This window comes from Paroedura picta, chromosome 4, assembly GCF_049243985.1.
Source record: "Paroedura picta isolate Pp20150507F chromosome 4, Ppicta_v3.0, whole genome shotgun sequence".
In the NCBI taxonomy this organism is placed as follows: domain Eukaryota; kingdom Metazoa; phylum Chordata; class Lepidosauria; order Squamata; family Gekkonidae; genus Paroedura; species Paroedura picta.
Genome location: NC_135372.1, coordinates 29,943,903 through 29,971,855, shown reverse-complemented (window position 1 = coordinate 29,971,855; position 27,953 = coordinate 29,943,903). Strand labels below are relative to the sequence as shown.

Below are 27,953 nucleotides of genomic sequence, written 5' to 3'. Positions count from 1 at the left end.
GGACAGGAGGGGAGGGCAATTGGAATCCGCTTTGAGACTCCTTCTGGTAGAGAAAAGCGGGGTAAAAAAAGAACTTTTCCTCTTCCTGACCATTTTAATGTGAAACTATGCTGTAAGATTTTAGCACAAGGTCTCCAGGGTTGATTATACACCCACCTCTTTTGGGCATTATCCCCATAGTTGATCTGTTTACCATTTTTGGTCGGTTCCTGTCCCATTTCTGCATGTGCTCTGTAACTGTGGGTTTTTGTGTTGCTGTTTTTGGCTTCCCGAAGAAAACGTTTACGTCCAGACTTTTTGTCTGGAGGGGGGAAATCTATCCCAAATACCTGGGGGCAAGTCGGAGCCAGGGCCAAGCAGACAAATGGTTTGGAAGTTGAAAACTAATTTGTCACCTGCAGTTATCTTTGGGGCATACAGAAAACCAATCCCTTCCAAAGATTAGCACGAGATTCCTGCTTTGAGCCGCAAAATTGTTTACGTCTGGGTTGTAATTATCTCTTCTCGATCCTTATTGAGGAATGTTATGAAATTTTTGAACTAAAGAGTGGGTGAAAAGAAGAAGGGAGACAGAGGGGATAGTTTGGAAGCACATGTTTGCCTTCAGGCTGGTCCCGGCGAGACACCATGCCCTTCCCAGATGTGTTACACGCTGCAATCGACACCGCCTACCCCCAAGTTACGATTCAGACTGGTGCAGACCCAAAAATGTACTTCAGAGAGAGAGAGGGTGAAACCGAAGGCTCTGAAAGACACGTGCAACACCCCTTCCCGTGAAGTTCGGACCACCCAGAGCAGGAGAAAGGCGCGGAGTTCTCGCAAAGAAGCACTGCCAGACGGCCTTTTCAGCCCAGAAGTCTGTCTGCAAGGGATCGGTGGAGATTAGAGGCGACGCAGCCTAGCAAAGTTATCAGCAGTTTGGCTGTCTCTCCCGTCATACAGAATGAGAATCAGCCTAATTTTCGTGTGGGTGCTCTGCTGTGCTGTAGGAGAGAGTTTGGAAGGTGAGTGCTTTTTTTTGGAAGTTTTAAATAGTCCCCCACCCTACCCCTCTTTTTCTTTCTTTCTTTCTTTCTTTCTTTCTTTCTTTCTTTCTTTCTTTCTTTCTTTCTTTCTTTCTTTCTTTCTTTCTTTCTTTCTTTCTTTCTTTCTTTCTTTCTTTGTGTAGTGGTTAGGAGTGCGGACTTCTAATCTGGCATGCCGGGTTCGATTCTGCATTCCCCCACATGCAGCCAGTTGGGTGACCTTGGGCTCTCCACGGCACTGATAAAGCTGTTCTGATTGAGCAGTGATATCAGGGCTCTCTCAGCCTCCCCTCCCTTACAGGGTGTCTGTTGTGGGGAGAGGAATGGGAAGGCGACTGTAAGCCACTTTAAGCCTCCTTCGGGTAGAGAAAAGCGATATATAAGAACCAATTCTTCTTTCTTTCTTTCTTTCTTTCTTTCTTTCTTTCTTTCTTTCTTTCTTTCTTTCTTTCTTTCTTTCTTTCTTTCTTTCTTTCTTTCTTTCTTTCTTTCTTTCTTTCTTTCTTTCTTTCTTTCCTAGTGTGCACGCACAGAGCTTTGCAGCGTTGAGACACTTTCCACGAAACAATACTTCTATGCTCCATGGGAGAAAATCCCTGGAAATGAGGCTTTGACAGTGCTCACCAGATCTGAATTTTTGAACGGCACAGATGTTCTTTGGGAAGTGTACCGTGTTTCCTGGAATGGCTTGTTTTGTGGTCACCCAGGCAATTTAGGAGCATACTTTCAGCGTAGGAGGCATTTTTCCCCCACAGGGTTATTAACTGAAGATGAAAAAGAGAATTAATGTGATTTTTTTTTGTTAGATCTGATATTCACTCACCATTTCTCTTCAATCTCAAAAAAAAAAAAATACTCAGAGTTGGTGCAAGTTCATTTAAATCCAAAAGATAAAGGCATCAGGTTGCTTTTAACTGATAGAGAATAGCAATTGGGGAAAGTCCTAAAACACTGGTTTACAAAAAAGATATTGAAGGCATATCCCCACCCCCTGACCCCGGTTCTTCTTGCGTGACCATGCAAGTGTACATGGCAGCTTGGCAATGCGGAGGGGAGATTATTGTAGTGCTGATTGTGTCAGTGAGGTCTTGGTTACAGGGGGCTGGTTTCAGATTCAGTTTTCCAATGGCACCATAATACCTCCCTGCCTCCCCATCCCCCTGCACCCTCCCTCTAATCTCCCAGAAATGATTTTCCTGGGGGATAGGAGGGAAGACTCCAAGGAAGAACATGGGGGAGGGGGGGAGTCTACAGTTGGTGACAACAACAATTTGGATCTAGCCCATAGCATATGTCCACTTCCTGTCTGCAAAGCTGATAAATGCTGGGGGTGTGGCGACCGGAGGAAATCTTCTGCTTCATGGCAGGACACATCATATGGGACACTGATGACAAGGCAGAGGGCAACTCCCCTCCCCAAGCCCCACAATTCATTGCTCTGGCTTTGCCACTTACTGTTCCACCAATGGGTATGAGTGGACCCTAAAAAAGGGTACTGGAAACAACGATATATGTGCTTCCAGCTTATGGATACCTCAGAGGGTACTCAAGGCAAGATATCGACAGAGGTGGTTTGCCATGGCCTGTGACTATATAGACGCCCTTGGTGGTCTCCCATCCAGGTGGCAACCAGGGCTGACCCTGCTTAGACTCCCAAGATCTGAATCATAAACCCATAGAGTTGGAAGGGGCCATATGGGCTGTCCAGTCCACCCCCCTGCTCAATGCAGGATCAGCCTAAAGCATCCGGGAAAAGTATCTGTCCAGCCGCTGCTAGAAGACTGCCAGTGAGGGGGAGCTCCCCACCTCCTGAGGCAGCCCATTTCACTACTGAACTAGACTCATAGAATCTTGGAGTGGGAAGGGGCCACACAGGCCATCTAATCCCACTCCTGCTCAATGCAGGATCAGCCTCAAGCATCCAGGATAAGGATTTGTCCAGCTGCTGCTTGAAGATTGCCAGTGAGGGGGAGCTCCCCATGTCCTTAGGCAGCTGAATCGCCTAGGGCAGTGGTCCCCAACCCCCGGTCCAGGGACCAGTACCGGTCCAGTTGGTACCGGGCCGCGGCTCCTCCTCGTCCTCCTCCCCGGCTGCTGCCTCAGGGGCTGCCCTGCCACTCTGCCGCTGGCTCACCTTTGGTGCTCTCCAGCAGCCGCCATGGCTGGGGCTTCCCCTCGGTGTGGTACTGTGCAGCTGCTGCTGGCAGCGCCCCGCAGCGAGCGGCGAGAAGTCAGGGGCGCCAGCGTGAAAGCAAGCGGAGCAGGAGCTCAGGCGGCACCGGCGACGTCTCTCGGCAAAAGACTACCCCCACCCCAGCCTCAGTAAAATTGTCATGTGTTGACCGGTCCCCGGTGATAAAAAGGTTGGAGACCACTGCCCTAGGGCTTTCTAATAGGTACAAGCTACTAATCCCAGAAATTCTAACAGCAGGTGGTACTTTCACGTAGTTTACTCAGCCAAATATGGATGGTGTGGATAGATACGGTTTCCATAAAGCTTTTTTGTCTGGCCTGTCTTCTCAGTCTGCACAGCCTGTTTGGTGTTGGTGAGGGCCAAGGGTCTCCTCGCTGAACTCTGCCTGTGTTGTGCTGTCTGCCTGAGCCCAGGAATACTCGTTGTCGCTCTGCATGAATCACTGTTCTGGCCTTGCTTCTAACCGGTTACTCATTCAGAGACACAACAGTTGCCATGGGGATGAATGACATCACCAGGTAAATTACCTTCTACTGTGTCCCTATCTTCGGGCTGTCAGCAACCCAATATGAAGGCTATTAGATGAGTGGGCCAACCGATTGCTGGTTATTATTTCAGTGCTGCCCACTAAAGGAATAATATCTGGCGTCTGGAAAATGCACCGTGGATAACTCCTTACACACTCAGAATTTTAGAACTCCAGTGAGATCTCCCTCCAGAGGGCACCTGGAGACGACCTGCTATTTCCATGGCTCTCCAGGTGACCAAAATCAGTCCCCTGGAGCAAAAAGCTGTTTGAGAAAATGGACATTGCATTATGCCCTGCTGAGGTCCCTACACAAACACCACTCTCCCCAGACTCCACCCACCCCCCAACTTGCTGCCCTATCCAAAACCTTATGGCAGATTCCCATCTCCTCACCTTTTGTCTCCGGAGCTGGGTGTGCCCTTCAAAGGAGAGGCTTCTCTTTGAAGTCAAGGCTTAATCTTTCTACAGTTGCACAGATCTTTCCCTTTGAAGGGAAGTAGCAAAGTGAGCCCGAACCTGGTCTCCAGATGCATTCCTGTGCAAGGATTTCAGCCTGAGGAGTACATTTGCTATCTTGGAAGGTTGCCATGCTGGGAAGTCTTGCTGCCAGGTGTTCCCTCTTTGCATCAGTGTTTGGAAGGTACAGAAGGTCTGGAAATGAAAAGAAGAATTTGAACCCGGGCCCTCAGACAGAGGCAAGCAGAGCATTCTTGTTGATTAATCATTTTGCTCCTTTTAACTGGCGGAATCTTTATGGACTTGAATGCAACCAAACCCTAAAACCACAAGTCCCAAGAATCCTCTGAAGCGCTGTGGAAGGAGCCAACCAACTTTTTAACTAAAAATTCCTCGATAAGCCAAATTTAGTGGCTATTTTTACTTAGCATAAATGTCTTTTTTGAGATAATGAAGTGAGAGTCAAAGGCAGGGTGGTATGGTGGAGTACGATTTGGAAGAGCCAAGGTGCGAATACCTGTGCTCTCCCATGGAAACCTTGGGCCACTTGTATACTCTTGGCCTGACCTACCTTGCAGGGTTGTTGTGAGCATAAAATGGAGGAGAGGGGAATGATGCAAGCTGCTTTGGATCCCCACTGGAGGTACAAAGGAAATAAATTAGAAGACTTGTCCTTTTAACCATCCTTTCAAACTTTTCTTTTGCTTTCCCTAAAACAGTCAGAAACCTCACAAAACATGTGTATACATCATCATAACATATAAAATTGTGTCTGTGCTTCTGATAACATGTTGAAAGTTATAAACCCTCCAATTGTCCTTGGTGGTCCTGCTCACTGCTTGGCCCACTGCAGTCCCTCCCGCATGCTGGAGAGCAGGGGAATGAATGGCTATCCTCACAGGTTTGGCTCTGTTGTTCTGCTGGGTTGCCCTGGTCCCTACACCACCTGCTGTTTGCTGGGAACCTGAGTGGCAGGGGGGTAGCCGTGTGGGGTAGGCTCATTGCTTTCCTGAATACAATGGGCTACGCCGTTAGTATACATATATGTATGTGTACATATATCTATATCTGTCTATACACCAACACACATCTCTCTATATGTTATAGGAAGACCTCATGTATGCTGCATCCTAATAAAAGATTCCCATCAACCAATGTTTGAGCTGTGAAAACTTGATGGTTGTCAGTTACTCATGCCATAATCCAGGGGTAGTTAAACTGCAGCCAGATGTCTATGGACTACAATTCCCATGAGTCCCATGGGAATTGTAGTCCATGGACATCTGGAGGGCTGCAGTTCGACTACCTCTGTATAAACTTTTCTCTTTTTTTGCTGTCAAGTCACAGCTGACATGGTGGCCACAATGGGGATTTCAAGGAAATAGATTTTCAGGGGTGGTTTGCCAAGGTCTGCCTATATTTAGTGATGCTGGTGTTCCTTGGCCCCCTCCTATCCAAATACTGCCTACCCAAGGATGACCCTACTTAGCTTCTGAGATCTGGTGAGATCTGGCTATTCAGGGCCAATCAGGCCAGGGCAGAGCTATCCAGGATGTTCTAATTATGAATGATGAATTAGCATGCCTATTGTCATAATAGTGATTTGTATCTATTCCTATACGCAAATGAGCTTCCTTATACTGATGGTTCATTCAACAATGGGATTTGAGTCCACGACCAACAAGATTTTCAGGGTACCAACTGTGGCAAGTCAAAACTCCCTTTGTCAGATATCTGACCCTAGAAAGTTTGTCCCCCTAAAATCTTGCCAGTCACTAAGGTGCCCGTAGGCCTACCACAGAGTAATCCTGGCTACCTTCTGAAACTATCTACAGGGATGCTTTCCTGTGACATAGTTTGGCTTTCAAAAGTTGCCAAATCCTGCTCCTGAACTTGTGAATAACAAATGCTAAATACAGGGCATCATTTCTGCAGGGGCTCGATAAACACCTCTCCCTCCCTGTGATTCTTGGGGGCATTACTAGAAATTAGTTGGACATTGGAAACTTCCCATCGTGTTGAAAAGAAATGTCAGCGGATGATGGGGCAAGACGAGAGTCTAGCCCCTGGCCGCCAGCTACTCCTAGCTGGCAGTCTGCCCTGTGGTGTGGCATGTCACAAGACTCCAGACGTTTCCCGCTTCATATTAAGAAGACGGGCACTGTGTTGGCGAAAGAGCAGACAACCTGAGGGTCAGAACACAGCTCCGTTGCGCCACTGGGAGGGAAATCCACATCTCCGCCACCCCCACCACCAAACCCAAGACAAGGGACTTGGGAAAGTTAACAAAACTGAGGAGTGTCTGGCTTGCCGAGACGGAAATTGCTGAAGAATCACTCACGAGAAATGAGTGATTAATTCACGAGATTAAGGAACAAACAGCCTTTTCATTTGGATGCCAGCTGGCGGGCTGCTTGGCCAGGCGGCTGTCTTGGAGAGCCCTTGAGGGGAAATCATGAATGGGAGGAAAAGTGGATCAAAAGCCCCAGCCAGACCTCACACGGTCTTCCCGCCCCACTCTCTATACCCCTCACCCCAGACACATAATCTTGCTTCTTATGCAGTTTGTTTCCTCCTGATTATCTCTATTCCGCAACCACACAAGGAAGAAGAAGAAGAAGAAGAGTTGGTTCTTATATGCCGCTTTTCCCTACCCGAAGGAGGCTCAAAGCGGCTTACAGTCGCCTTCCCATTCCTCTCCCCACAACAGACACCCTGTGGGGTGGGTGAGGCTGAGAGAGCCCTGATATTCCTGCTCAGTCAGAACAGCTTTATCAGTGCTGTGTGGAGCCCAAGGTCACCCAGCTGGCTGCATGTGGGGGAGTGCAGAATCGAACCTGGCATGCCAGATTAGAAGTCCGCACTCCTAACCACTACACCAAACTGGCTCTCTCAGGCACCTCTGTTGGGATGTAGATCGATGAACCTGAGTCTGAACATGGTTGAAACCCCGAAGTATCTTCTTTCCAGTTTTTCAAGACTAACTCTGGACTCCAGGCCAGGCAATCCTACCAGGGCTTGAACCAGGAACCTCACGGGTGTGGTCTGCTCTAGGGAGCAACAAGCTCGGAAATGTTGAAGCACAGAAGGGAATGGGGCTACATGATATCAGCTCTCCAGAATGATCAAAGTCTGGCATCATCATTATTCATAATTATCAAATTCTTGCCAGGCCCAAGTTGAGAAACACCTGGGGGATTTGGGGGGCTGGAGACTGAAGAGGGCTGTGATTGGGGAGGGGCTTCAGTGGGGCATAATGCCATGGAGACCACTTGCCAACATGTCTCTGTTGCCTGGATATTAGTTGTAATAACAGACCCCCAGCTGCCGTCTGGAGTTGGCAACTACTATTGCTTGATGCCTGGGTTTTGCACAATCAGTTTCCTCGTTCTGGAAAACAGCCTCAGGAATCCCAGTTGGAAGTGTTGCCAAACCCTGGAGATTTGGGGGTGAAGCCTGAAAGGGGTCAGGTTTGGGGGAGCTCCTCGGAAGGGTTGCAATGTCATTAAGTCCACTTTCCAAAATATTCCTGTGGAACTGCTCTCTGTAATCTGGAAGTCAGTGGTAATTCCAGGAGATCCCCAGGCCTCACCTGGTGGTTGGTAACCCTTATGGTTGGGGTACAGGAATGGGTGTGGCTTATCCTAGACCCTCCTCAGACCCTGACAGGCCCTCTAGTGGTGTTCATTTGTTCCCTGACCTTATGATTCTGTGTTGTTTGAACGGCACTCACAAGTCGGCTTGAATGTTGGCAGTCCTGTTTTCAAAATAAGACACGTGCAGAGGAGTATGCCCCGGCTTTGGCTATGAGGAGCCTCTTGTGGCGCAGAGTGGTAAGGCAGCGACATGCTGTCTGAAGCTGTCTGCCCATGAGGTTGGGAGTTCGATCCCAGCAGCCGGCTCAAGGTTGACTCAGCCTTCCATCCTTCCGAGGTCGGTAAAATGAGTACCCAGCTTGCTGGGGGGTAAACGGTAATGACTGGGGAAGGCACTGGCAAACCACCCCATATTGAGTCTGCCATGAAAACGCTAGAGGGCGTCACCCCAAGGGTCAGACATGACTCGGTGCTTGCACAGGGGATACCTTTACCTTTTACCTTTAGTGTTTCCAGCAAGGCCTTGAACAGTCGGGCAACTAGCAAAATGTCCTCCAGATGCAGAAGCAGTGATGGGCATCTGACAGAAATGCGGATTCTGTGAACTTAGGCAGATTTTAAGGGGGTGGGCAGAACTGATTGTGTCTGTGCCTGGCTCCTGTGGCCCTTTCTTGCAAGCCCAGGGGAATGTCCATTGCCACTTTGGGATCAGAAGGCAAATTTCCTCCAGATCAGACTGACTAGGAATTCTGGCATCATCTGGACATGTGGGTGGGCTGGTAGTTGTGAATTTCCCACATTCTACAGAAGGTTGGACTAGATGAACCTGGAGGTCCCTACCAACTCCACGAATCTATGATTCTATGATAAGTTTCATCCTCTCTGACAGCTCCCTCCAAATAATTCAGAGTAACCTGTTTTGATCTCTTTCTGGGACATTTCTTTCCTGTACTTCCTCAAAGCCCAGGAAAGTGATGGCCGTTTCCTTTTCCTGTTTTAATAACAACCCTGTGAGCTCTCCCCACAGTTGACCTCCCCTCTTGTTCATACGCCATTTTAAAACACCTAATCTAGGGGAGCCCAGCATGGTATTCATAGGCAACATGCCCACTGGCACCAAGAGCTTTTAGCAAGTGGGTAGGGCTGGATGTGGCACAGAGTGGTAAGGCAGCTGACATGCTGTCTGAAGCTCTGACCATGAGGCTGGGAGTTCGATCCCAGCAGCCGGCTCAAGGTTGACTCAGCCTTCCATCCTTCCGAGGTCGGTTAAATGAGTACCCAGCTTGCTGGGGGGTAAACGGTAATGACTGGGGAAGGCACTGGCAAACCACCCCGTATTGAGTCTGCCATGAAAACGCTGGAGGGCGTCACCCCAAGGGTCAGACATGACCCGGTGCTTGCACAGGGGATACCTTTACCTTTACCTTTTAGGGCCGGATGGCATTTTTGTCCAGTAAGATTTGTGGCTGGCTCTGCCTCCTGCGGCAGCCATTTTGTAGCTGCATCCAGCATGCTGTGTCAGAATTCACCAGGTGACCTCGTCTACCAATCATTGCTCTTATGTGTTATCTGTGTATTTGTTTAGCTGATGCCTCTTCTCCTGCCTTCCTCCCCAGCAGGAGGGATCTGTTGGCTGCAGCAGGGGCGAGAAGCAAAGTGCACCATGATCCTCCAAACCGGCGTCACCTGGGAGGAGTGTTGTGCCAACAGCAACACGGACATGGCCTGGTCCAATTCCTCGCACCCGGACAACAAAATCAGCCTTCTCAGGATCTTGGGCCTTGTGACCTGTCACCCTTGCAAAGGTACAGGATTTGTGTGCTGAGGGCGCCTCCAGCACCTTTTAAGTTACACGGCAATGTGTTTTTAGGAAGTGGGTGGGGCCAGGTAGGGCTTTTGCCCAGCAAGAATTTCTGATTGACTATTAGAGGTTTGATTGGCTCTGCAGATTTTTTAAAAATGTTGCTTCGGCAACAGCTGCTGCCATAACGTAAGAATCTGCACTGTGTTAGAAGAACGTTGGTTCTTATATGCCGCTTTCCTCTACCTGAAGGAGTCTCAAAGTGGCTTACAGTTGCCTTCCCTTTCCTCTCCCGACAACAGACACCCTGTGAGGGAGGGGAGGCTGAGAGAGCCCTGATATTACAGCAGAAGAAGAAGAAGAGTTGGTTCTTATATGCTGCTTTTCTGTACCCAAAGGAGTCCCCACCCCCATTTAACATCAAAAAACGAATCATCCGGCACCCCTTTTGGCCTGACATTCTTCCAGACGGCGCTGGAGGCCCACCCGTCTCTGCTGCCACAAGGGCATTTGTTGCCTGCACCTCACCGCCCCGCCCCCTTCTGAACTCTGCCAGACGGTTTTTGCTCCAGGCTGACCCACCGACACAGAACAACCGCCTGTCTCATTCCCTTCTGCTTCTCCTCGAGCCAAAAGGGTTTCTTCCCCCCCCCCTTCCCCCAGACAGCCTCTTTGCTGAGCTGTTGCCCATTCTTGTTTTCGAGTTACGGAAGCTTGACGCGAAACAGAAGATGCTATTGTTTGATAAAGGCTCCTCATGGCTCTCTCAGAAAACACCCCCCACCTCTTTCCAGCAAATCACATTTTGCCTTTTCCACGCACAAACACAGCCACCCCTACACATTCGAGCTGCTCGGCTTTCCCCTCCTTTTAACCTCTCATCCTGCCATGATTTGAAATGCTATGTCATTCGCAAACGTTTCCTGTGTTCTCGGAGATACCACATCTGGCTGTTCAAGGCAGTGGCTATCAAACCTCCACCCTTTTGTGTGTCAGCACGACTACCGATAAACCCCACATATGCCCTTGGGAATGCTGCACGGCGTAAAGCAGCCTTTCTCGACTTCTTGACCATTGAGAAACCCCTGAAACATTCTTCAGACTTTGAGAAACCCTAGAAGTTGTGCAATTGTGCAGAATATGGTTGGGAAGCAGAGCTGTGGACACACACAACCTCACAGGCCCCTCCCCTCCCCACCCCCTCCAGGCCCATCACTGGCCATTTTGGGAGGGGTGGGCGGGTTGATGTGACCAAATATGTTCGTAGCACACAATAACTAGCAAATGTAACTAAATATATTAAAGAATTAACTCCCACCCATTTGGGAAAACCTTCCAGGGCCATAAAGAACCCAGGGGTTCACAAAACCCTGGTTGAGAAAGCCTAGTATAGAGAATCCATAGTGGCAAGCTCTTTCAAGGCTCACAGAACCTACCCTCCTTCCTTCCTTCCTTCCTTCCTTCCTTCCTTCCTTCCTTCCTTCCTTCCTTCCTTCCTTCCTTCCTTCCTTCCTTCCTTCCTTCCTTCCTTCTGAGAGCCAGTTTGGTGTAGTGGTTAGGAGTGCGGACTTCTAATCTGGCATGCCAGGTTCAATTCTGCGCTCCCCCACATGCAACCAGCTGGGTGACCTTGCGCTCGCCACGGCACTGATAAAACTGTTCTGACCGGGCACTGATATCAGGGCTCTCTCAGCCTCACCCACCCCACAGGGTGTCTGTTGTGGGGAGAGGAATGGGAAGGCGACTGTAAGCCACTTTGAGCCTCCTTCGGGTAGGGAAAAGCGGCATATAAGAACCAACTCTTCTTCTTCTTCTTCTTCTTCTTCTTCTTCTTCCTTCCTTCCTTCCTTCCTTCCTTCCTTCCTCCCTCCTTCATTTCTTTCTCTGCCAAAATTTGGAACAGTACAATTGGATATCTGTTGTGGGGAGAGGAAAGGGAAGGCGAATGTAAGCCGCTTTGAGCCTCCTTCAGGTAGAGAAAAGCGGCATATAAGAACCAACTCTTCTTCTTTGGGAATATCAGGGCTCTCTCAGCCTCACCTCCCTCACAGGGTGTCTGTTGAGAGGAGAGGAAAGGGAAGGCGACTGTAAGCCGCTTTGAGACTCCTTTGAGTAGAGAAAAGTGGCATATAAGAACCTTCTTCTTAATTTATGCCCTGATCAAGGTGGCCCAGGCTAGCCCTACCTTGAACGTCTGATCTTGGAAGCTAAGCAGGGTTGGCCATGGCTAGTAAATGGATGGGAGACCTCCAAGGAATACCAGGATCATAATGAGGAGCCAAGCAACGGCATACTACCTCTGAATATTTCTTGCCTTGAAACCTCAGTTAGAGTAGTTCAGCAGTGGAATAGGCTGCCTAAGGAGGTGGTGAGCTCCCCCTCACTGGCAGTCTTCAAGCAAAGGTTGGATACACACTTTTCTTGGATGCTTTAGGATGCTTAGGGCTGATCCTGCGTAGAGCAGGGGGTTGGACTAGATGGCCTGAATAGCCCCTTCCAACTCTATGATTCTGTGATTCTCTATAGCAGGGGTAGTCAAACTGCAGCCCTCCAGATGTCCATGGACTACAATTCCCAGAAGCCCCTGCCAGCGAATGCTGGCAGGGGCTTCTGGGAATTGTAGTCCATGGACATCTGGAGGGCCGCAGTTTGACTACCCCTGCTCTACAGAGTTGCCATAAGTTGGCTCTGACTTGATGGCTTTTCCACGACCATATTAGTGTGTGATTGTGAAGGCTACATGTTTCCCTTGTGTGCGCTTATGTGTATAGATGTGTTGTTCTTAGAGTTCTGTTCTGTGGCACTAGGGAAAGAGAGGGAACTTATAATGGAACGTGATATATTTAGACTGCACATTGTGCAAACAAAGCTTGATTCAGAGTGGTGATGTTAGCCATTCAGTCATGTCCAACTTTTGGCAATCCTATGGCTCAACTGTCACTATGTTTTTTTGATCTTGCACCACTTCTTTTAATTAAATAATGCTCTGGCCAGCGTCTGTTTTGATCGTATCTAACCAATGTGTTCTTGGTCGGCCTGGTTTCCTTTTCCACGGGCCAGTCCTAGCACGATTGCTCTCTCCATTGAGTTGGGTTGCATGATATGGCCAAAGTAAGTGAGACGGAGTTTTGTGATTTTTCCTTCCTGGGCTATATCAGGCTTTCTGGGCTCTAGGATTTCCTGGTCTGTGACTTTTGCTGTCCATGGAACCCGCAGAAGCCTTTTCCAGCACCAGAGTTCAAAGGAATCCACTCTCCTATCCGATTTCTTCATTGTCCAGCTTCCACAGCCATAAGTGGCTATTGGAAATATGATAGATCGGACTAATCTGCATTGATGTCCTTATTTTCCATGCATGGTTCAAACTTATCATTGCTGAGTGACCCAGAGCTATTCATCATTTAATTTCCATACTGCAACCACCGCTCTGATCCATTTGTGATACAAGAAAAATGAATTCTTGAATGCATTCAGTCTCTTCACCCTCAATTGCTAAAGTCATGTGACCTTTTGGGGGGGGGCAGTGGTCATTATTTTTGTCTTTTTAATGTTTAGTAAAAAGCCAAATTTCTTGCTTTCTTCACTGAGTTTTGTAATGGGTTATTCTAGGCCTTCCTCAGTTTCTGACAGGAGGGTAATGTCATCAGCAAACCGAGGATTATATATATTCCTTCCTCCAGTCTTAATACTCAGGTTGGATTCTTTGAGTTCAATCTCTCTCATAATGATCTCTGCATACAGGTTAAACAGGGAGCGGGGGAAATACAACCTCGGTGTACTCCTTTCTTTATTTTGAACCAGTCAGTGTCACCAAGTGGTGTACGTACAATGGCTTCTTGGTTTGTATAGAGCGACTGTATCAATTTGATCAAATGCATTGGCACCCCCAAATTTTGCAGGGCTTTCCACAGTTTCTAGCGATTCTCACAATCAAAAGCTTTCTTGTCTGTAATATAAATAAAGCCTGACTGGGGTGGTGGAAGGAGTTGTGTCTCATCGCCTACCTGATTGGTCATCCATCCAATGAATGGCCAATCAGGTAGGCTGTCCCGTTCTTGGCCGCATCTCCCTCCAACTTCCTCCATGTGGAAGGAGTGCCAGCCTGTGATAAGCCAAGCAGTGAGTGGGAGCTGGGAGGGAGGAAAGGCCTGGGACTGTGGGCTTGGGTGGGGGGAATGGAGAGAGGCAGCCCCCACCAGCTCTCCCCAAACCCTGAGCAGCCCAAGCTGTGACCTCAGCAGGCCTCAGCAGGGCTTCCGAGGTTGAAGGAGGGAGTCTGCCCCTGCCAGCACTCCCCCCAACTGAGCAGCCCTGGCTGCAGCCTCACCAGGCCTTGGCAAGCCTGCCTGGGTCAGGGGTAGGTGGGAAAGGCTAGCATCCATTGTATTTTTTGTACAGCAGGCTTTTCTGTTAGTAATCAATAAAGCAGATGTAGACATCCTTCTGATATTCATGTGATATTAAGAAAGACTTAAGAACAATAGCATTATCATCATAGAAAATGTTGAAAATATCAGTGCAGCAAATGAAAGCAAACATAACTGAAACCAGCCAGTTGCTCTATAGTGTGGTGATTTTAGGAACAAGAGAACTGAGAATGGATATTAAGAAAAAGGCACTTAAGGATTTTAAGGTGAAACCAAATTGACAAATGAGATTGGGGAGGAATCAACAAATAGTTTTCATACTTTAAAAAAAATTTAAAAAGGAAACTCAAGAATGTAAGAACCTCAGGAATGTCAGATATAAAAACAGTAGACCAAGTTGCAGAAGAAATAAATAATTGTTGCAATATCCAAGATCAAGAGGTACAATGGTAGGATACAGACAAAACTTCCAATTCCAGACTTACCGAAGATAGATCTACACATCACTAGAGGGAGATGCAAAAGTAAAAAGAAAACCAAAGAAAAGACAACAACGTTCTGGAAAAAAAATCTGAGCAATATATTGTACTTAAACTTTGTGTAGAAAGATTCAAGTGGATTGCTGTGTTGTTCTGAAGTAGCACAACAAAATTTGAGTGGCACCTTTAAGACCAATAAAGATTCAAGGTGTGAGATTTCGTGTGCATGTACACTTCCTCAGGTATCAGCTAGATGTCAGAAAAAAATGTTTCATAGTCAGAGCATTTCAGCAGTGGAATGGGCTGCTGAAGGAGGTGGTGAGCTCCAACTTACTGGCAGTCTTCAAGCAGCAGCTGGACAGATACTTATCCTGGACGCTTTAAGGTGATCCTGCATTGAATAGGCGGGTGGACTAGATCGCCTCTATGGGTACTTCCTATGATTATGTTATTCTAAGACTCAAAAGAATACAATAAAAAGCCACCTTGGTCACAGATGTGAAAAACAAACCGAAAGGAAAGTAAATGGAAGATCTTACAATAACCCTGGAAAGCCTACAAAAACAATTGAAGAAAGTGAAAAACTGAACAGTACCAGAATGGGATGAAGTCCATTGCTCTTGGCTCAAAAAACTAACAAGACATCATCCGCAACTGATCTAAAAGTGTAATGGTATGTTCCTTTCCAAAGCAGTAGGACATTTTTCATTTTGAAGAACAAAGAGAAAGGAACAGTGCCAAGCAACTTCCACCCCATTATCCAACAACTTGATTGGAATTGTAGCCATCTCCATTCAAGAATATCTACAACTCAATTCAGTTTTGGCATGTTGTGGCACTAAAGATCAGTTACTGATTGCTAAAATGGTCTTACAAAATTGTAAAAGATGGAAAACCAACTGGGAACATGCAAAATTAGAAGCAATAGATCACAAAACTTTCCAGATAATGACAATGCATCACCTACTACACCCTAGAAGTGATGTTGATCATCTTCACTTACCAAGAAAATTAGGAAGAAGAGATCTCCTGAAAGTTATCCAACCAGCTGAAGAAGAAAAATGAGCACTGAATGACTACACCAATAAAAGCAAAAAGAATCATCTAGTTCAGATGTACAAGGCACACACATTTAAGGTGCAGAAACCAAAGGAGATTACAAAAAGATTGAAATCAAAACTCATTTTTGACAATTGGAAGGAAAAGCACATGCATGGCAATATTTAAAAGACACAGATGATATAGCTGATAATGAAAACACCTGGAAGTGGCTCCGAAATGGGCAATTGAAGAAAGAAACTTCCTAGCTGCACAGGAGCAGAAACTCAAAATGAAAAGTATGAAAGGCAAGATTCAGAAGACTAGTGATAACAGCAAATGTCAACTTTATTTATTTTTATTTATTTATTTTTAGATTTATATACCACTGCACCACTCGCGGTGTTTTACAGAATAAAATATTTAAAATGTAATACACCCCCCATAATTTACCCAATTAACAGTAAAAACAATATAAAAGGCAGCAATGGAATCCTCTATAATCTATTCTAATCCCATCTTGTTGAGCCTGAGGCCCTTCCATCCCTCCAGTGAGAGGGGGAGCTGGTCCGATAGACCCTGGGATCCGAGTTGGAAACCCAGGACTCAACCATAAGCCTGGCGGAAGAGCTCCGTCTTGCAGGCCCTGTGGAAAGCTGGTAACTCCGGCAGGGCCCTCAGCTCTTCCAGGAGCTCATTCCACCAGGTTGGGGCTTTGTGAGACAAAAGATGAAACAATCAATCACATGGTCAGTGCCTGCCATAAAATTGCTCAAACTGACTGTAAAGAACATCATAAAAGAGTTGCAGCTATGTTGCACCGGAATCCTTGCAACAAGAATGGCTTATCATCACCCAGAAATTCATAGGAGTGCAAACCAGACAAGATCACATAGACTAAACAAAGATTCTTTGGGATTTCTGACTGCAAACAGATAAACACCTGAAACGTAGCAGGAGACAGCTGAATACAAAAGAAAGAGCAAGAGATTATGAAATATCCAGACCTGCAAAAAAAGTAAGAGTACCGCTGGGGTAAGAAGGTTAACCATCTTGCCAGTTGTCAATGGGACCCTTGGAGCAGCACCTCTAAACACACTTGGGTATTGAGCAAATTACACCAGCTCAGTTGCCGAAGACGGTGTTACGTGGAACAGCAAGAATCCTGCAAAGATATACCTATAGTTCTCAGGAACTTGGCAAGATCTCAAATTGCAGAGCAACATCTGCCAGCCAAATAGCTGACTGCGACAATTCATAATAATAACCAGATGCAGAAATCAGCTTCATGTGTCATGTATCTTTTGTCTGTTAAGAATGTGGTATTGTGCATTTTCAGGTATCAACGTGACATTGATAACTTCCCATGACTTGTCCAGAAAAGAACCTTTGTGTTCTTGACTGATTTCCTTCCTCTTTAAAATATTGATGAACACACTCTGGAGTTCTGTGGTGGTTTGCAGTAGAGTCCAGTAGCATCTTAGAAATCAACAACATATTCAGGATATAGGCTTTCTTTGACTTTTGAAAGGTTTGGGGACTTCACGAGGAGGGGAGGAAGAGAAGAAAAAGAACTTGCTTTTCTCTACCAGGAGTCTCAAAGCAGCTTACAATCACCATCCCTTCTTCTCCCTACAACAGACACCCTGTGAGGGAGGTGGAACTGAGAGAGCTCTAACAGAAGAAGAGGAAGAAGATTTGGTTCTTATATGCCGCTTTTCTCTACCCGAAGGAAGCTCAAAGCGGCTTACAGTCTCCTTCCCTTTCCTCTCCCCACAACAGACACCCTGTGAGGTGGGTGAGGCTGAGAGAGCCCTGATATCACTGCTCGGTCAGAACAGCTCTATCAGTGTCATGGGGAGCCCAAGGTCACCCAGCTGGCTGCATGTGGGGGGAGTGCAGAATCGAACCCAGCATGCCAGATTAGAAGTCCGCACTCCTAACCACTACACCAAACTGGCTCTCAGGACAGGTGCGTGAGAACAGCTCTGACAAGTCTGTGACTAGCCCAAGGTCAGCCTGCTGCCTGTATGTGGAAGAGGAGTGGGGAATCAAACCTGGTTCTCAAGATTAGAGGCTGCCTCTCTTAATCACTATACCACACTGGGAAAAGGCAAAGGGAGCAAGAGAGAAAGGCTCAGAGAGCAGCTCCCAGGTTAAGAGAAAACAGGCAACCCATTCACATCCTTAGAGTGATGTGGCACACCACACACACACACAGTGACCAGGTGTGATGTTCTACTGACCTCCGCAATAACGAATCTTGGCTTGAAGCAAAGATCGATTTTATTGATAGCACATGAATAGATTTAATCAATACATTGCCAATACTACAGCCCGATAGCCCAAGCAGGCTTAGATCAGTGAGTCCCCAAACCCTCCCTACTTGTTTCGATTTTCGGTGGGAACATGCTGAACTGAAAGAAGACAAAACATAAAACACATCAACAGCATCAAGGACATGAGATGTCTGGCAACTACGAGAACAAAAGGGAGTTGGAGCTGGGCTAAAGGGGAAGGGGAAGGGGAAGGGCTGGGCCAATATATGGCCAAAAGGCAGGAGACAATAAACAGGGGTTAGAGACAGCTGTCAAGCTGTCCCGTGAGAAAAAGCAGAGCAAGACCAAAACAAAGCAGAAGGACCCCATTCTGACACCAGGCATGCTGAGTCACTCACTCCAACAAGAAGGTTCAACCCTCAACTTCGTTGCTCCTATCAAAAACAATTACAAGTCATAAGCATTTCTGTTCCATGTGTGAGCCAATCTGACAAGAAACATAGTTTGTAACAGTTACAAGCCTCAGTTCTCCTGGAGTTTTCCTGCCAGCATTCACACACCTTAGCAAACTGGAGCATGTCTACTGAAATGAGGATGCCGAGATGGCTCTCTGGCTGAATCTGCACGGAGCTTTTATTCCAATCCAAGGCCAATTTAGTCCCTGCAGTCTCCACTGAATGCGATTTCCACTTTGATTTGGGGCACTTTAAATTTTCCCTCTGCAACAAGCAGGATTGATCCAGAGTGACCCTACCTTTCCCCTGCAATATCGTAGAGTGGATATAACCCTCAATATTTGAAAAATCGGTATGAGAAAGCATGCAGCTGTCTGCTTCCCCCAAAATAACTTGCTGCTGAGCCTCTGCTGGTTTTGAACTTGGTGCTGAGCTTCCATGGTAGAGAAGCCCTAATTGGCTAAGGCTTTAGTTCAAAGGCTTCCTCATTCCCAGGCCGCAAGGTTGCCTTAAAGGGGAAGCCCTAACCTCTCTCGGCAGAAGCTACAGAAGCCCTAACTTCTCTCGGTAGATTTGACTGTGCTCTGCATATTCAGCAGGTTTGTCAACTCCAGGTTGGGAAATTCCTGGAGATTCTTCGAGTGTTCACCCTCCAAAGCAGCCATTTTCTCCATGGGAACTGACTCCTAGTCTGGGGATCAGTTGTCATTCTGGAGGATCTCCAGGCACCACCAGGAGGTTGGCAGCCCTACGAGTGCAGAGGGGTTTGCTGCTGTCAAATACGTTCCTCTTCATTCAGTGCGAAGGAAGCCCATTGGCAAGCATCTTTTGTTCAGTTGAACGATTGCTGAAAGGGAAAAAACTTGACAAATCTTTCAAAAGCCATTGAAACCCGTTTGAAGTCTGATGAAATTCCAAGTGTTACAGCGAGATTTGAGTCTGGTAGCATCTGCTGTTGGGGTGGGGGGAGGGTTTTCTGTTCTTGACATGTTTTGCCCCTTCTACTAGATAATTAGATATTGTATTGCTTTATTACGTCCAACGTATCTCCCTGAGGATTTAAACTGTGGATATCATACCGAACTGACTACTACAAGGAACAAGACATGTGCAGAACCGAAACAATAGGAACACACAAACAAGGAAAATGAGAACATGGTGCCTTCACATCCTCCTGTACTCTTACCATCTGAGAGCTCCATCTAATGAAGATCACTTAGGATTCTCGCTCCCAGTTTCTTGACCTACATGCTGAATGGAGGGGGAGATTGATGTTTATGGTTTGCCATCTTCCTTTAGTGTGATGTTATATTGTTATATGTTAAGGGTATTGTGGGGGGATTTTATTGTGTTTTATCGATTCTTGCAAACCGCCGTGCGACGTCCATGATCAGCGGTATAGAAATATAATTATAAATAAATAAATACTCCATTTCTAATGCCTTCTCATCCTCTAGGGCAGTAGTCCCCAACCTTTTTATCAGCCGGGACCTGTCAATGCTTGACAATTTTACTGAGGCCCGGGAGGGGGTGTAGTGCCGAGGGACGTCACTGCTGCCTGAGCCCCTGCTCTACTGGCTTTCCCACTGGTGCCCCTGACTTCCCGCCGCCCACTGGGGGGCGCTTCCAGCAGTAACTGTACAGTGCCATGCCAAGGGGGAGCCCCAGCCATGGCGGCCGCTGGAGAGCACCAAAGGTGAGCTGGTGGCAGATTGGCAGGGCAGGCCCTGGGGCAGCAGCCGGAGAGGACAAGGAGGAGCCGCGGCCCGGTACCGACTGATCCACGGACCGGTACCGGTCCCTGGACTGGGGGTTGGGGACCACTGCTCTAGGGTGCATGAGTGCTGAGTTAAGCCCTGTCCACCAAGGTTAGATGTTGATCCCCTTTGACTTGTCTTCTTCCCAGAGTCCTGTGAAGGAGTAGACTGCGGAGCTGGGAAAGTCTGCAAAATGAAATACGGACGCCCTCACTGCGCATGCGCCCCAGATTGCTCCAACCTACCAAGGAAACTGCAGGTCTGTGGCTCAGATGGCTTCACCTACCGTGACGAGTGTGATCTTCAGACAGCCAAGTGCAAGGGGCACCCAGACCTCGAAGTGATGTATCAAGGGCGATGCAAAAGTAAGTATGCCTCTATACCCCCCCTTGGCTTCTAGACCATAATAAGCAGTCTATTTCACAGCAGAGAGGGGATAAGAATGCTTGTCTACTCTGACCCTCTAAATCAGGGGTACCCAACCTTTTTGACCATGAGGTCATTTTTGGAATTTTGAGGAAGGGTGGTGAGCATCACACAAAATGGCTGCCACAGGAGGCAGAGGCAGACCCCAGATGGCTGCCTCAGGGGGTGGAGCCAAAATAGGATACCTCCCTCCTCACACCTCCTGGGAAAAAAGAAAACCTGAAGGTGGGATGAAGCCACACACTGGCTAAGGGAAGGCCAGGACCGTACAAGTCCTCCTGATTCTATAACTGGAAAAACTTTTAATTGGAAAGAGGGCAGCCAATAACAAGGCCTGGATCAGATTGTCATCACTTCCTGATTGACATCAGGAAGTGATGATTGACATCAGGAAGTGATGTCAGCTGGCCATACCTCTCTGCCACACACCCTGGAAGTAATAGGTTGCCAGAAGTGACACCACCCCAACACTCCCACCAGATGTAAAGTCTGTTAAAAGTAACAACCTCTTAACAAAACTCTCGCTTCTTTACACTGATAAAATACAATGCTTGTCACATGAGAAGTTAGTGTGTCACTTGTGCGTGCAGTATGCTAAATAAGCCCCTCTCTCCATGCTAAATGGAAGAAATATTATTTTAAATATTGTTTTAGTTTCAAGAGTCTCAGAACAAGTTGCATGTACTTGTAAGAAAACCCCATTGCAAGCAATGGAACTTTCCCCATAACAGATAGATCTGTCCATATCAGACCCAACTCTGACCTGCACAGCTGCACTTTGGATCTTAAGTGATGTATCTTGCAGTAGCCATTGCCTGTCCTTTCCTTGAGTATTAATCAGCCTGGTATTCTCTCCTGGGTTCGGAAGTCTTTCCCTTTAACAATTTCCTTTACCTTCCCAGACTGTATCCCCAAGTCTCCAGGGCAGCTCTGGATGGTGCTTTTGGGGGGCATGTACATATGCAGCTTCCAGTATGGCAGTAGCATCTCCAGGGCAGCTTGGGACCAGGAAAATGGCTCAGGGGGAACGCTGAAGCATCCTCCCCCTACACCACAGCCCCAGTTGGAATCAGGGCCCTATGCCCCAGCAGCGTAAAAAAGAGAAATTAAGAACAAAGCACAGGTCCCCTTGTCACGGAAGAACAAAAACTTCACTGGATATATTTAGGGGTGTTCCTTTCTGCACAGCCACAAAACTCAGCTACTGTAATGACTTCTTTTCTTCTCCTTGAATCCCTTTATCATCATGACTTATAACGCGTATTTCAAAGATACCCATTTGGACGAGACGTGCCTTCTGATGCATTCAGTGAAACATGCCTGATTGTGCACAGCCCCGAAATCGAGGGGGACTTCCGCATGCATCAATAAAGAGCGTTGTTAAAAGCCACCACGTTTACACCGCCGTATAATACCACGACCGCGTCTCTGCATAACAAATAATCTTGATGGATACACCATTGTAATGGCTCCGCACTCCCGAGGCATGCATAGTGTATGCCAGGGGTAGTCAAACTGCGGCCCTCCGGATGTCCATGGACTACAATTCCCAGGAACCCCCTGCCAGCGAATGCCTGTCCTTTCACTGGCAGGGGGCTCCTGGGAATTGTAGTCCATGGACATCTGGAGGGCCACAGTTTGACTACCCCTAGTGTATGCTATGCTTTTCAGAGTAACTGTAGTGGGCAGTTGCATTTGTTTGAGGAGGAAGAGGGTCACTTGTATTGGGGCTGGGAGAGAGCCCAAAAGACACAGGGGTCCCTCGAACGTGGGCTGGGGTGTGCAGCCAAGCTGAGGTGCCAGCAATCCATGCTGGTCTCCCCAGCGGCCCTGGCTGCTTTTGGCACTTTCCACCGCAGTGGCAGATCAGAGGATGGAACTGTTTCCCACACAGCTGGAGAGGACCCTGAAGCAAAACCTTGCCCCGCTGGTTTGGAGGTGGGTTGAGGGCCCCCCATTGGCTCCTGTTGTCCCCTTTGCTTGGGCAGAGGGTGCCTGGGTTGTGGCACTGCTGAGATGGGCCCCACACCATCCCTCCAGGGTCTGGACCAGGCCAGGGAGCATGCCACAGTAGTGGCTAGTAGCAGGGTGGTGGTGGTTAGGCCTCTCACCCACCCACCCCAACCTCCCAATGTCCAGAGCAGCCCAGGGAACATGCTGTGGCAGCAGCTAGTATTCGGTGATGCAGTACTGAAATTGGGGATGGCTGCTCTAAGGAAAGACGATGTCCCCATGGTGACCAGGCACTGGGCAGTGGGCGATACAGAGACAAGGCCTCAGAACTGGGAAGGGATGGGAAGAGTCCAGACCCTCTCGGTGGGGAATTCCATGCAAAGGTCATGTGACGGTGGCAACTAACCTGAAAAAGAGCCAGACAGACAGACAGACAGACAGACAGACAGACAGAGACAGAGAGAGACAAAGAGACAGAGAGAAACAGAGAGAGACACAGAGAGAGAGACAGAGAGAGAGAGAGACAGAGACAGAGACAAGAGACAGAGAAAAAGACAGAGAGACAGAGAGAGGGGAGCCTCTTCATATGTTGGGAACCCTTTGGAGTGGGCAGGGTGGAATAGGGATTGCAGGCTGGAGCCTACGTAGGTGTGGGTGTGTCTTGTTGTGCTCTCAGCCTTTGCCTGATCTCCGGTTCTCCATTTCCCTTCTGCAGAGTCTTGCTCCAGTGTTGTGTGCCCTGGAACTCACACCTGCGTTGTGGATCAGACAGGAAGTGCCCACTGCGTGATGTGCAGAGCTGTGCCCTGCCCTGACCCCACCAGCCTAGACCGTGCAATCTGTGGCAACAACAACGTCACGTACCCTTCCACGTGCCACCTACGGCGGGCAACCTGCTTCCTGGGGCAATCCATTGGGGTCAAACATTACGGAAGCTGTGCAGGTATATTCCGCCTGGCCTAAAGGAACTGGCTCTGACTGGGATGACCTGACATTCTTATATCTCAGAAACTAACATTGACATGAAAGCAAAAGCCATGTGGCAGACACAGGGATGGTCAACAGATGCTGCAAATTCAGTTTCTAAATGTGAGGGAGTCGCAATTCGGATCAGGTCATGGAGAGAAAGGTCTTAAGCCCCATCTGTGCTTTCTCCCCCCCCACCTGAAAGCACTGTTACCCCTACTATTCCCTGTAGTGTATTCCTCAATAAATGCAAGGCCATACAATGTGCAAGCAGCAGCTGCCCAGATGCCATTCATGGTGAGGAAATGAGGACAATGGTTAATCCCTTGGTAAGGCCTTGAGAGCTCCCAGTATTGCAGCTGGTCTCCAGGCTACGCTTTCATCTGGGGGAAAATGGCTGCTGTGACACATGGAGGACCCCCCAAGTCCCCCACGCTACCTCCAGATTGCTAGGAATTTCCCAACCTTAATCTTGTTGCTATCAAAATTGTTGTTCGATTGAACCAGTTGCAATATTCTGCTGAAATTGGTGAAGTTGTCGCCGATGTTATGCTATGACTGTTATTTATATCTACGATGTTCTACGTAATAACCCCCAGACGTTCCATGTAAGCCATATGGGAGGGCGGTATAGAAGAAGAGTTGGTTCTTATATGCCGCTTTTCTCTACCCGCCTTCCCTTTCCTCTCCCCACAACAGACACCCTGTGAGGGAGGTGGGGCTCAGAGAGCCCTGATATTACTGAAGAAGAAGAGTTGGCTCTTATATGCCTCTTTTCCCTACTCGAAGAAGGCTCAAAGTGGCTTACAATCACCTTCCCTTTCCTCTCCCCACAACAGACACCCTAATAAATAAACAAACGAACGAATGAATGAATGGACAAATGAACGAATGAATAAATAGTCCTGATGTGCATCTGGAAACTGACTTCCTGTCCTGAAATTCCCAGTTCATATTTGATTCATAGTCCTTGTGTCTGCCATATGAACTTACTAATGTTTCCATCAACCCTGAATGGGAGGCAAGGAGACCAGAGCTTGTAGAGAAATCCCACAGTACCCCCCTCTGTAGCTGAATATTTCAAGTCCACAGAAGCTTTAATTTTATTTGCTCTCTGTGGCCTCTCACAGTTTAGGAATTCCAGGATTGACTGAAGCCCATAGGGTGGGCATGCATCCATGACACCCCCACATCCCAGCATGGCATTCTCCAAAAATTGGATAATGCGCACAAACTGCAAATGAAAATGGGAAGCATAAGCCTTCTCTGCATTCTTATTACCCTTATTTGTGTGATCCTGTGGCTTCCGGATTCCCCATTCCCACTAGGGTTTTGTGTGGTGGTGTCTGAATCAGCCATTCCAGGCTGATGCAGCCAGCGCTGCGCCGTGTGTGAGTGGGAGGCACGGGTGCTGTTGCGTAACTTGGAGCTCCGCGCCTGTGTGCGCCGAGTTATGCACTGGCGCCCATGCCTCCCCTCCCCCCGTGGTGCGGCGCTGGCTGCGTTGGCCTGGAACGGCTGATTCGGCTGCCACCACACACAACCCTAATTCCCACCCTTGTTTCACATGTGTTTGGCTCCCTCTAGTGGTCAATTCACTATTACATCAGTTAATGTCTGGCATATTTCCCTGCAGATTTAAACTATTTCCTACCACCTGAATCTGGATCTAGACAACAAGCTTCATCCGTACTGCTTTTGCTTATGCTATGCTTATTGATGGCATTGTACATATAATTCTTCAAAAGCATTTGTCTGTTTGTTTTTTCTCCTCCTCCAGCCCTGAATAAGTATCCCTTGGACACAGATGACGAAGAAGAGAACTACATATAATCCTGCTTTCTGTTTTATTCAGTTCCCACCTTGCAGGGGCATTATCTGTAACATTGTACAGACCCCATATACCTGATATTTATTGACCAAAAGAAAATCCTTATTTATATAAATAGATATAGAGGGTTCCTGACGTAACCTAGATATTTTTATCTTGACCTCCCTTTTGAAATTTTTTCCAAATAGAGAGTTCTACACTGTGGGGCCAGGGAATGCAAAAGCAGCAGTTTTAGAAGCAAAAGAGTTGATTTTTCACTACCCAAAGGAGTCTCAAAGCAGCTTACAATTGCCTTACCTTCCTCTCCCCACAACAGACACCCTGTGAGGTAGGTGGGGCTGAGAGAGCTCTGAGAGAACAGCTCCGTCACTAGTCCAAGGTCACCCAGCTGGCTGCATGTGGACAAATGGGGAATCAAACCCAGCTCTCCAGATTAGAAGCTGCCTCTCTTAACCACTATGCCAAGGTGGCTCTTTTTAGATGCCTGTTTTCTTCTGCTTCCTGTTCTGTCAGATGCAGCCTCTCATGTAGCACAGGGCAAAGGATCAGGCCTCTCAAGCTGCTCATTGCAACAGAGAAGCCTGGCCTGTGAGCTTTTGCAGGAAGTAGGACCTTACCTGCTCAGGTATGCAATAAAGAGACCGACTTAATGGTTGGTCTTTCGGTGTTTCTGCATGGGTTATTTGCCCCAGGTTCAATGCTGTTTGGAAGTGTCTTTTGCTCCTACTTCTCTCCGCACTGTGATGCATTTGTGCCCTTCCTGGTGTTTCCCCAGTTTTTCTCCAGTCCTGTTTGGCTGTGAAGTTTTGGGGAAGATCACAGAAAAGTCTGGGCAGCTGATGTGTGGGTGGGAAAGCTCAAATTTCCTTGGCCCTACCTATGTATTCCCCCTCCCCCCACCAGGAACCATTTCCTCTCCCCACTGCAGAAGGTTTCGCTTTAATCTGCCAATATAATAGTGTTATAGCGATGTACCATTGTTCAAACATACACACCACTTTCCCTGAATTCTCAGATTTAATCTTGTTTTAAAAGCAGGTCTCTAGCCCAGGGGTCCCCCTCCTTTTTTCATAGCCAGCCACAAAAGGGATTTAATTAATTAAGCAGAAGAAGAAAGTCTCAAGCTGGCGATAGCGAAATGATTTATTCCAGTGTTCAAAACAATTTCAAAACTAGGTACACTCCGTTTTCGAGATCTTCATCAGTGATATTCTCAACATTGTTAATAACTCAATCTTCTCTATGGGTGATGTAATTATACATTATAAATTGTGATATTACTATTAGTAGACCCCTACATATTTGGATATTACATGACCATTTTGGGCTTGAGCCACATAAACCAAAATATTACCAGAGGCTAAGCTAATCATTTCATCACCCATAGGAATACAATTAGAGAAGGTTGAGTTATTATTGCTTTGTTGAGTTATTAATCATATTGAGAATAGCACTGATGAAGATCTCGAAAACGGACTATACCTGGGAATCCATTTTGAAATTGTTTCGAACACTGGAATAAATCATTTCGCCATCGCCCGCTTGAGACTTTTTTTTTCTGCCTAGTAAAAGCTTCAACAACATCAGGAAAACTACACAAATCTGTCCCTACGCGGAGAAAAAGCCTTGGTGTGATTTCCTGGTGATGTGTTACAAAGCCTGAATCCCCTCCCAGAGAATCTTCCGATTACCACTATAAGTAACTGTGGCTCTGTGCTCCATACTTTTCCCTCTGAGAAGACAGTTCCTCTGAGAAGACAGTTGCTTTAGGATGCTTAGGGCTGATCCTGCGTTGAGCAGGGGGTTGGACTAGATGGCCTGTATGGCCCCTTCCAACTCTATTATTCTATGATTCCCCTTCCTTTAGCCACTGGGCCTAGTATCTCCTTTCCCAAGTCATTTTTGAGTCCTTTGCCCTCTCCTCTTCTCCTGTCCCTAGGCCTGTACAAATGCTGTCACCAAGGTTTTCCCCCCATATTTTCTTGGCTTTTAAGTTCCGGCTTCCTTGGGGTTATTTTTTCCTGTTCTGCACAGGTTTTCCTCTCTCGAATGGTCAATTAAATATTCAACCAGTTAGAGTTTTGAACTGAAGATCTGAATTGCAGCCTTTTATCCCGGAGCTAAACCGGTGTGATGTGGAATCGTCTGCTAGAAGTAGCAAAACGCAGAAATACAAGTGAGGAAACACAAGTGAATGCCCCTTCTCTTACAAAACATGGACAATTCACATTCTCCTGACGACAGCACAGTGGAAGTTTCCCAGCCTTGGGGAGATCCAGACACAGCGAATGAAGATTTCCAGGCCTCCCAGAGATCTGGTGAGCCAAAGGGAGAGACGGTTATCACCATGACCAATTTTTGGCCAACAATTTTTAGCCAACACGTACACCAACTTTTAAAATTCATCAATGCATGGTGAGGAGTCATTTTCTAACAACATGTTTTCCCTGAAATGTATGCTTTTCTCTATATATTCTGTTCTTGTTTTGAGAGAGAAAAAAGCTTATTTTCTGTATTTGTATGTGTTTATGTCCTGATTTTTTAAATGTATTTATTGTGAAGGATGGCTGGGTGTATCAGGATACTGACCAAAGGGTAACTCCGTCGTCCGAAGGCTCTCTGTGTTCTTGCATAAGCTTAGGCATTTGGGTGCAGGTGTTCTCCAGTGTCACAGAAAGCAAAGGCAGAAGGGCAAGGGGAGGCAAAGGAACTGGGAAAGAACTGGGATCGGCTGTGGAGATGCCGAGCTCTAAGGCTGGGCAAGTATCTTCCTGCTTTGGTAAATCCTAAAGTTTCCCCGT

At 47.3% G+C, this 27,953-nt stretch overlaps 1 protein-coding gene across 2 annotated transcripts; it reads left to right on the top strand.

The window, feature by feature from the left end:
• Nucleotides 1-635: 635 nt before the first annotated feature.
• Nucleotides 636-27,667, top strand: FSTL3 (follistatin like 3). Of its 2 annotated transcripts, none has more exons than XM_077332175.1 (5): nt 636-1,004; nt 9,420-9,605; nt 20,126-20,341; nt 23,071-23,298; nt 25,102-27,667. In XM_077332175.1, the coding sequence occupies exons 1-5, from the start codon at nt 944-946 to the stop codon at nt 25,152-25,154; spliced, it is 744 nt and encodes a 247-aa protein (XP_077188290.1). In that variant the 5' UTR covers nt 636-943; the 3' UTR covers nt 25,155-27,667. The 2 variants fall into 2 exon arrangements, with proteins under 2 accessions (XP_077188290.1, XP_077188289.1); XM_077332174.1 differs by having other exon boundaries at nt 637-1,004; nt 9,417-9,605.
• Nucleotides 27,668-27,953: the final 286 nt, after the last annotated feature.

Bases quoted from the DNA above. Each gene is read 5' to 3' on its own strand.
- FSTL3 (XM_077332174.1), top strand. From the start codon at position 944: ATGAGAATCAGCCTAATTTTCGTGTGGGTGCTCTGCTGTGCTGTAGGA. The intron at 20,342-23,070 runs GTAAGTATGCCT...TCCCTTCTGCAG, and splicing joins GTATCAAGGGCGATGCAAAA to AGTCTTGCTCCAGTGTTGTG. The intron at 23,299-25,101 runs GTATATTCCGCC...CTCCTCCTCCAG, and splicing joins ACATTACGGAAGCTGTGCAG to CCCTGAATAAGTATCCCTTG.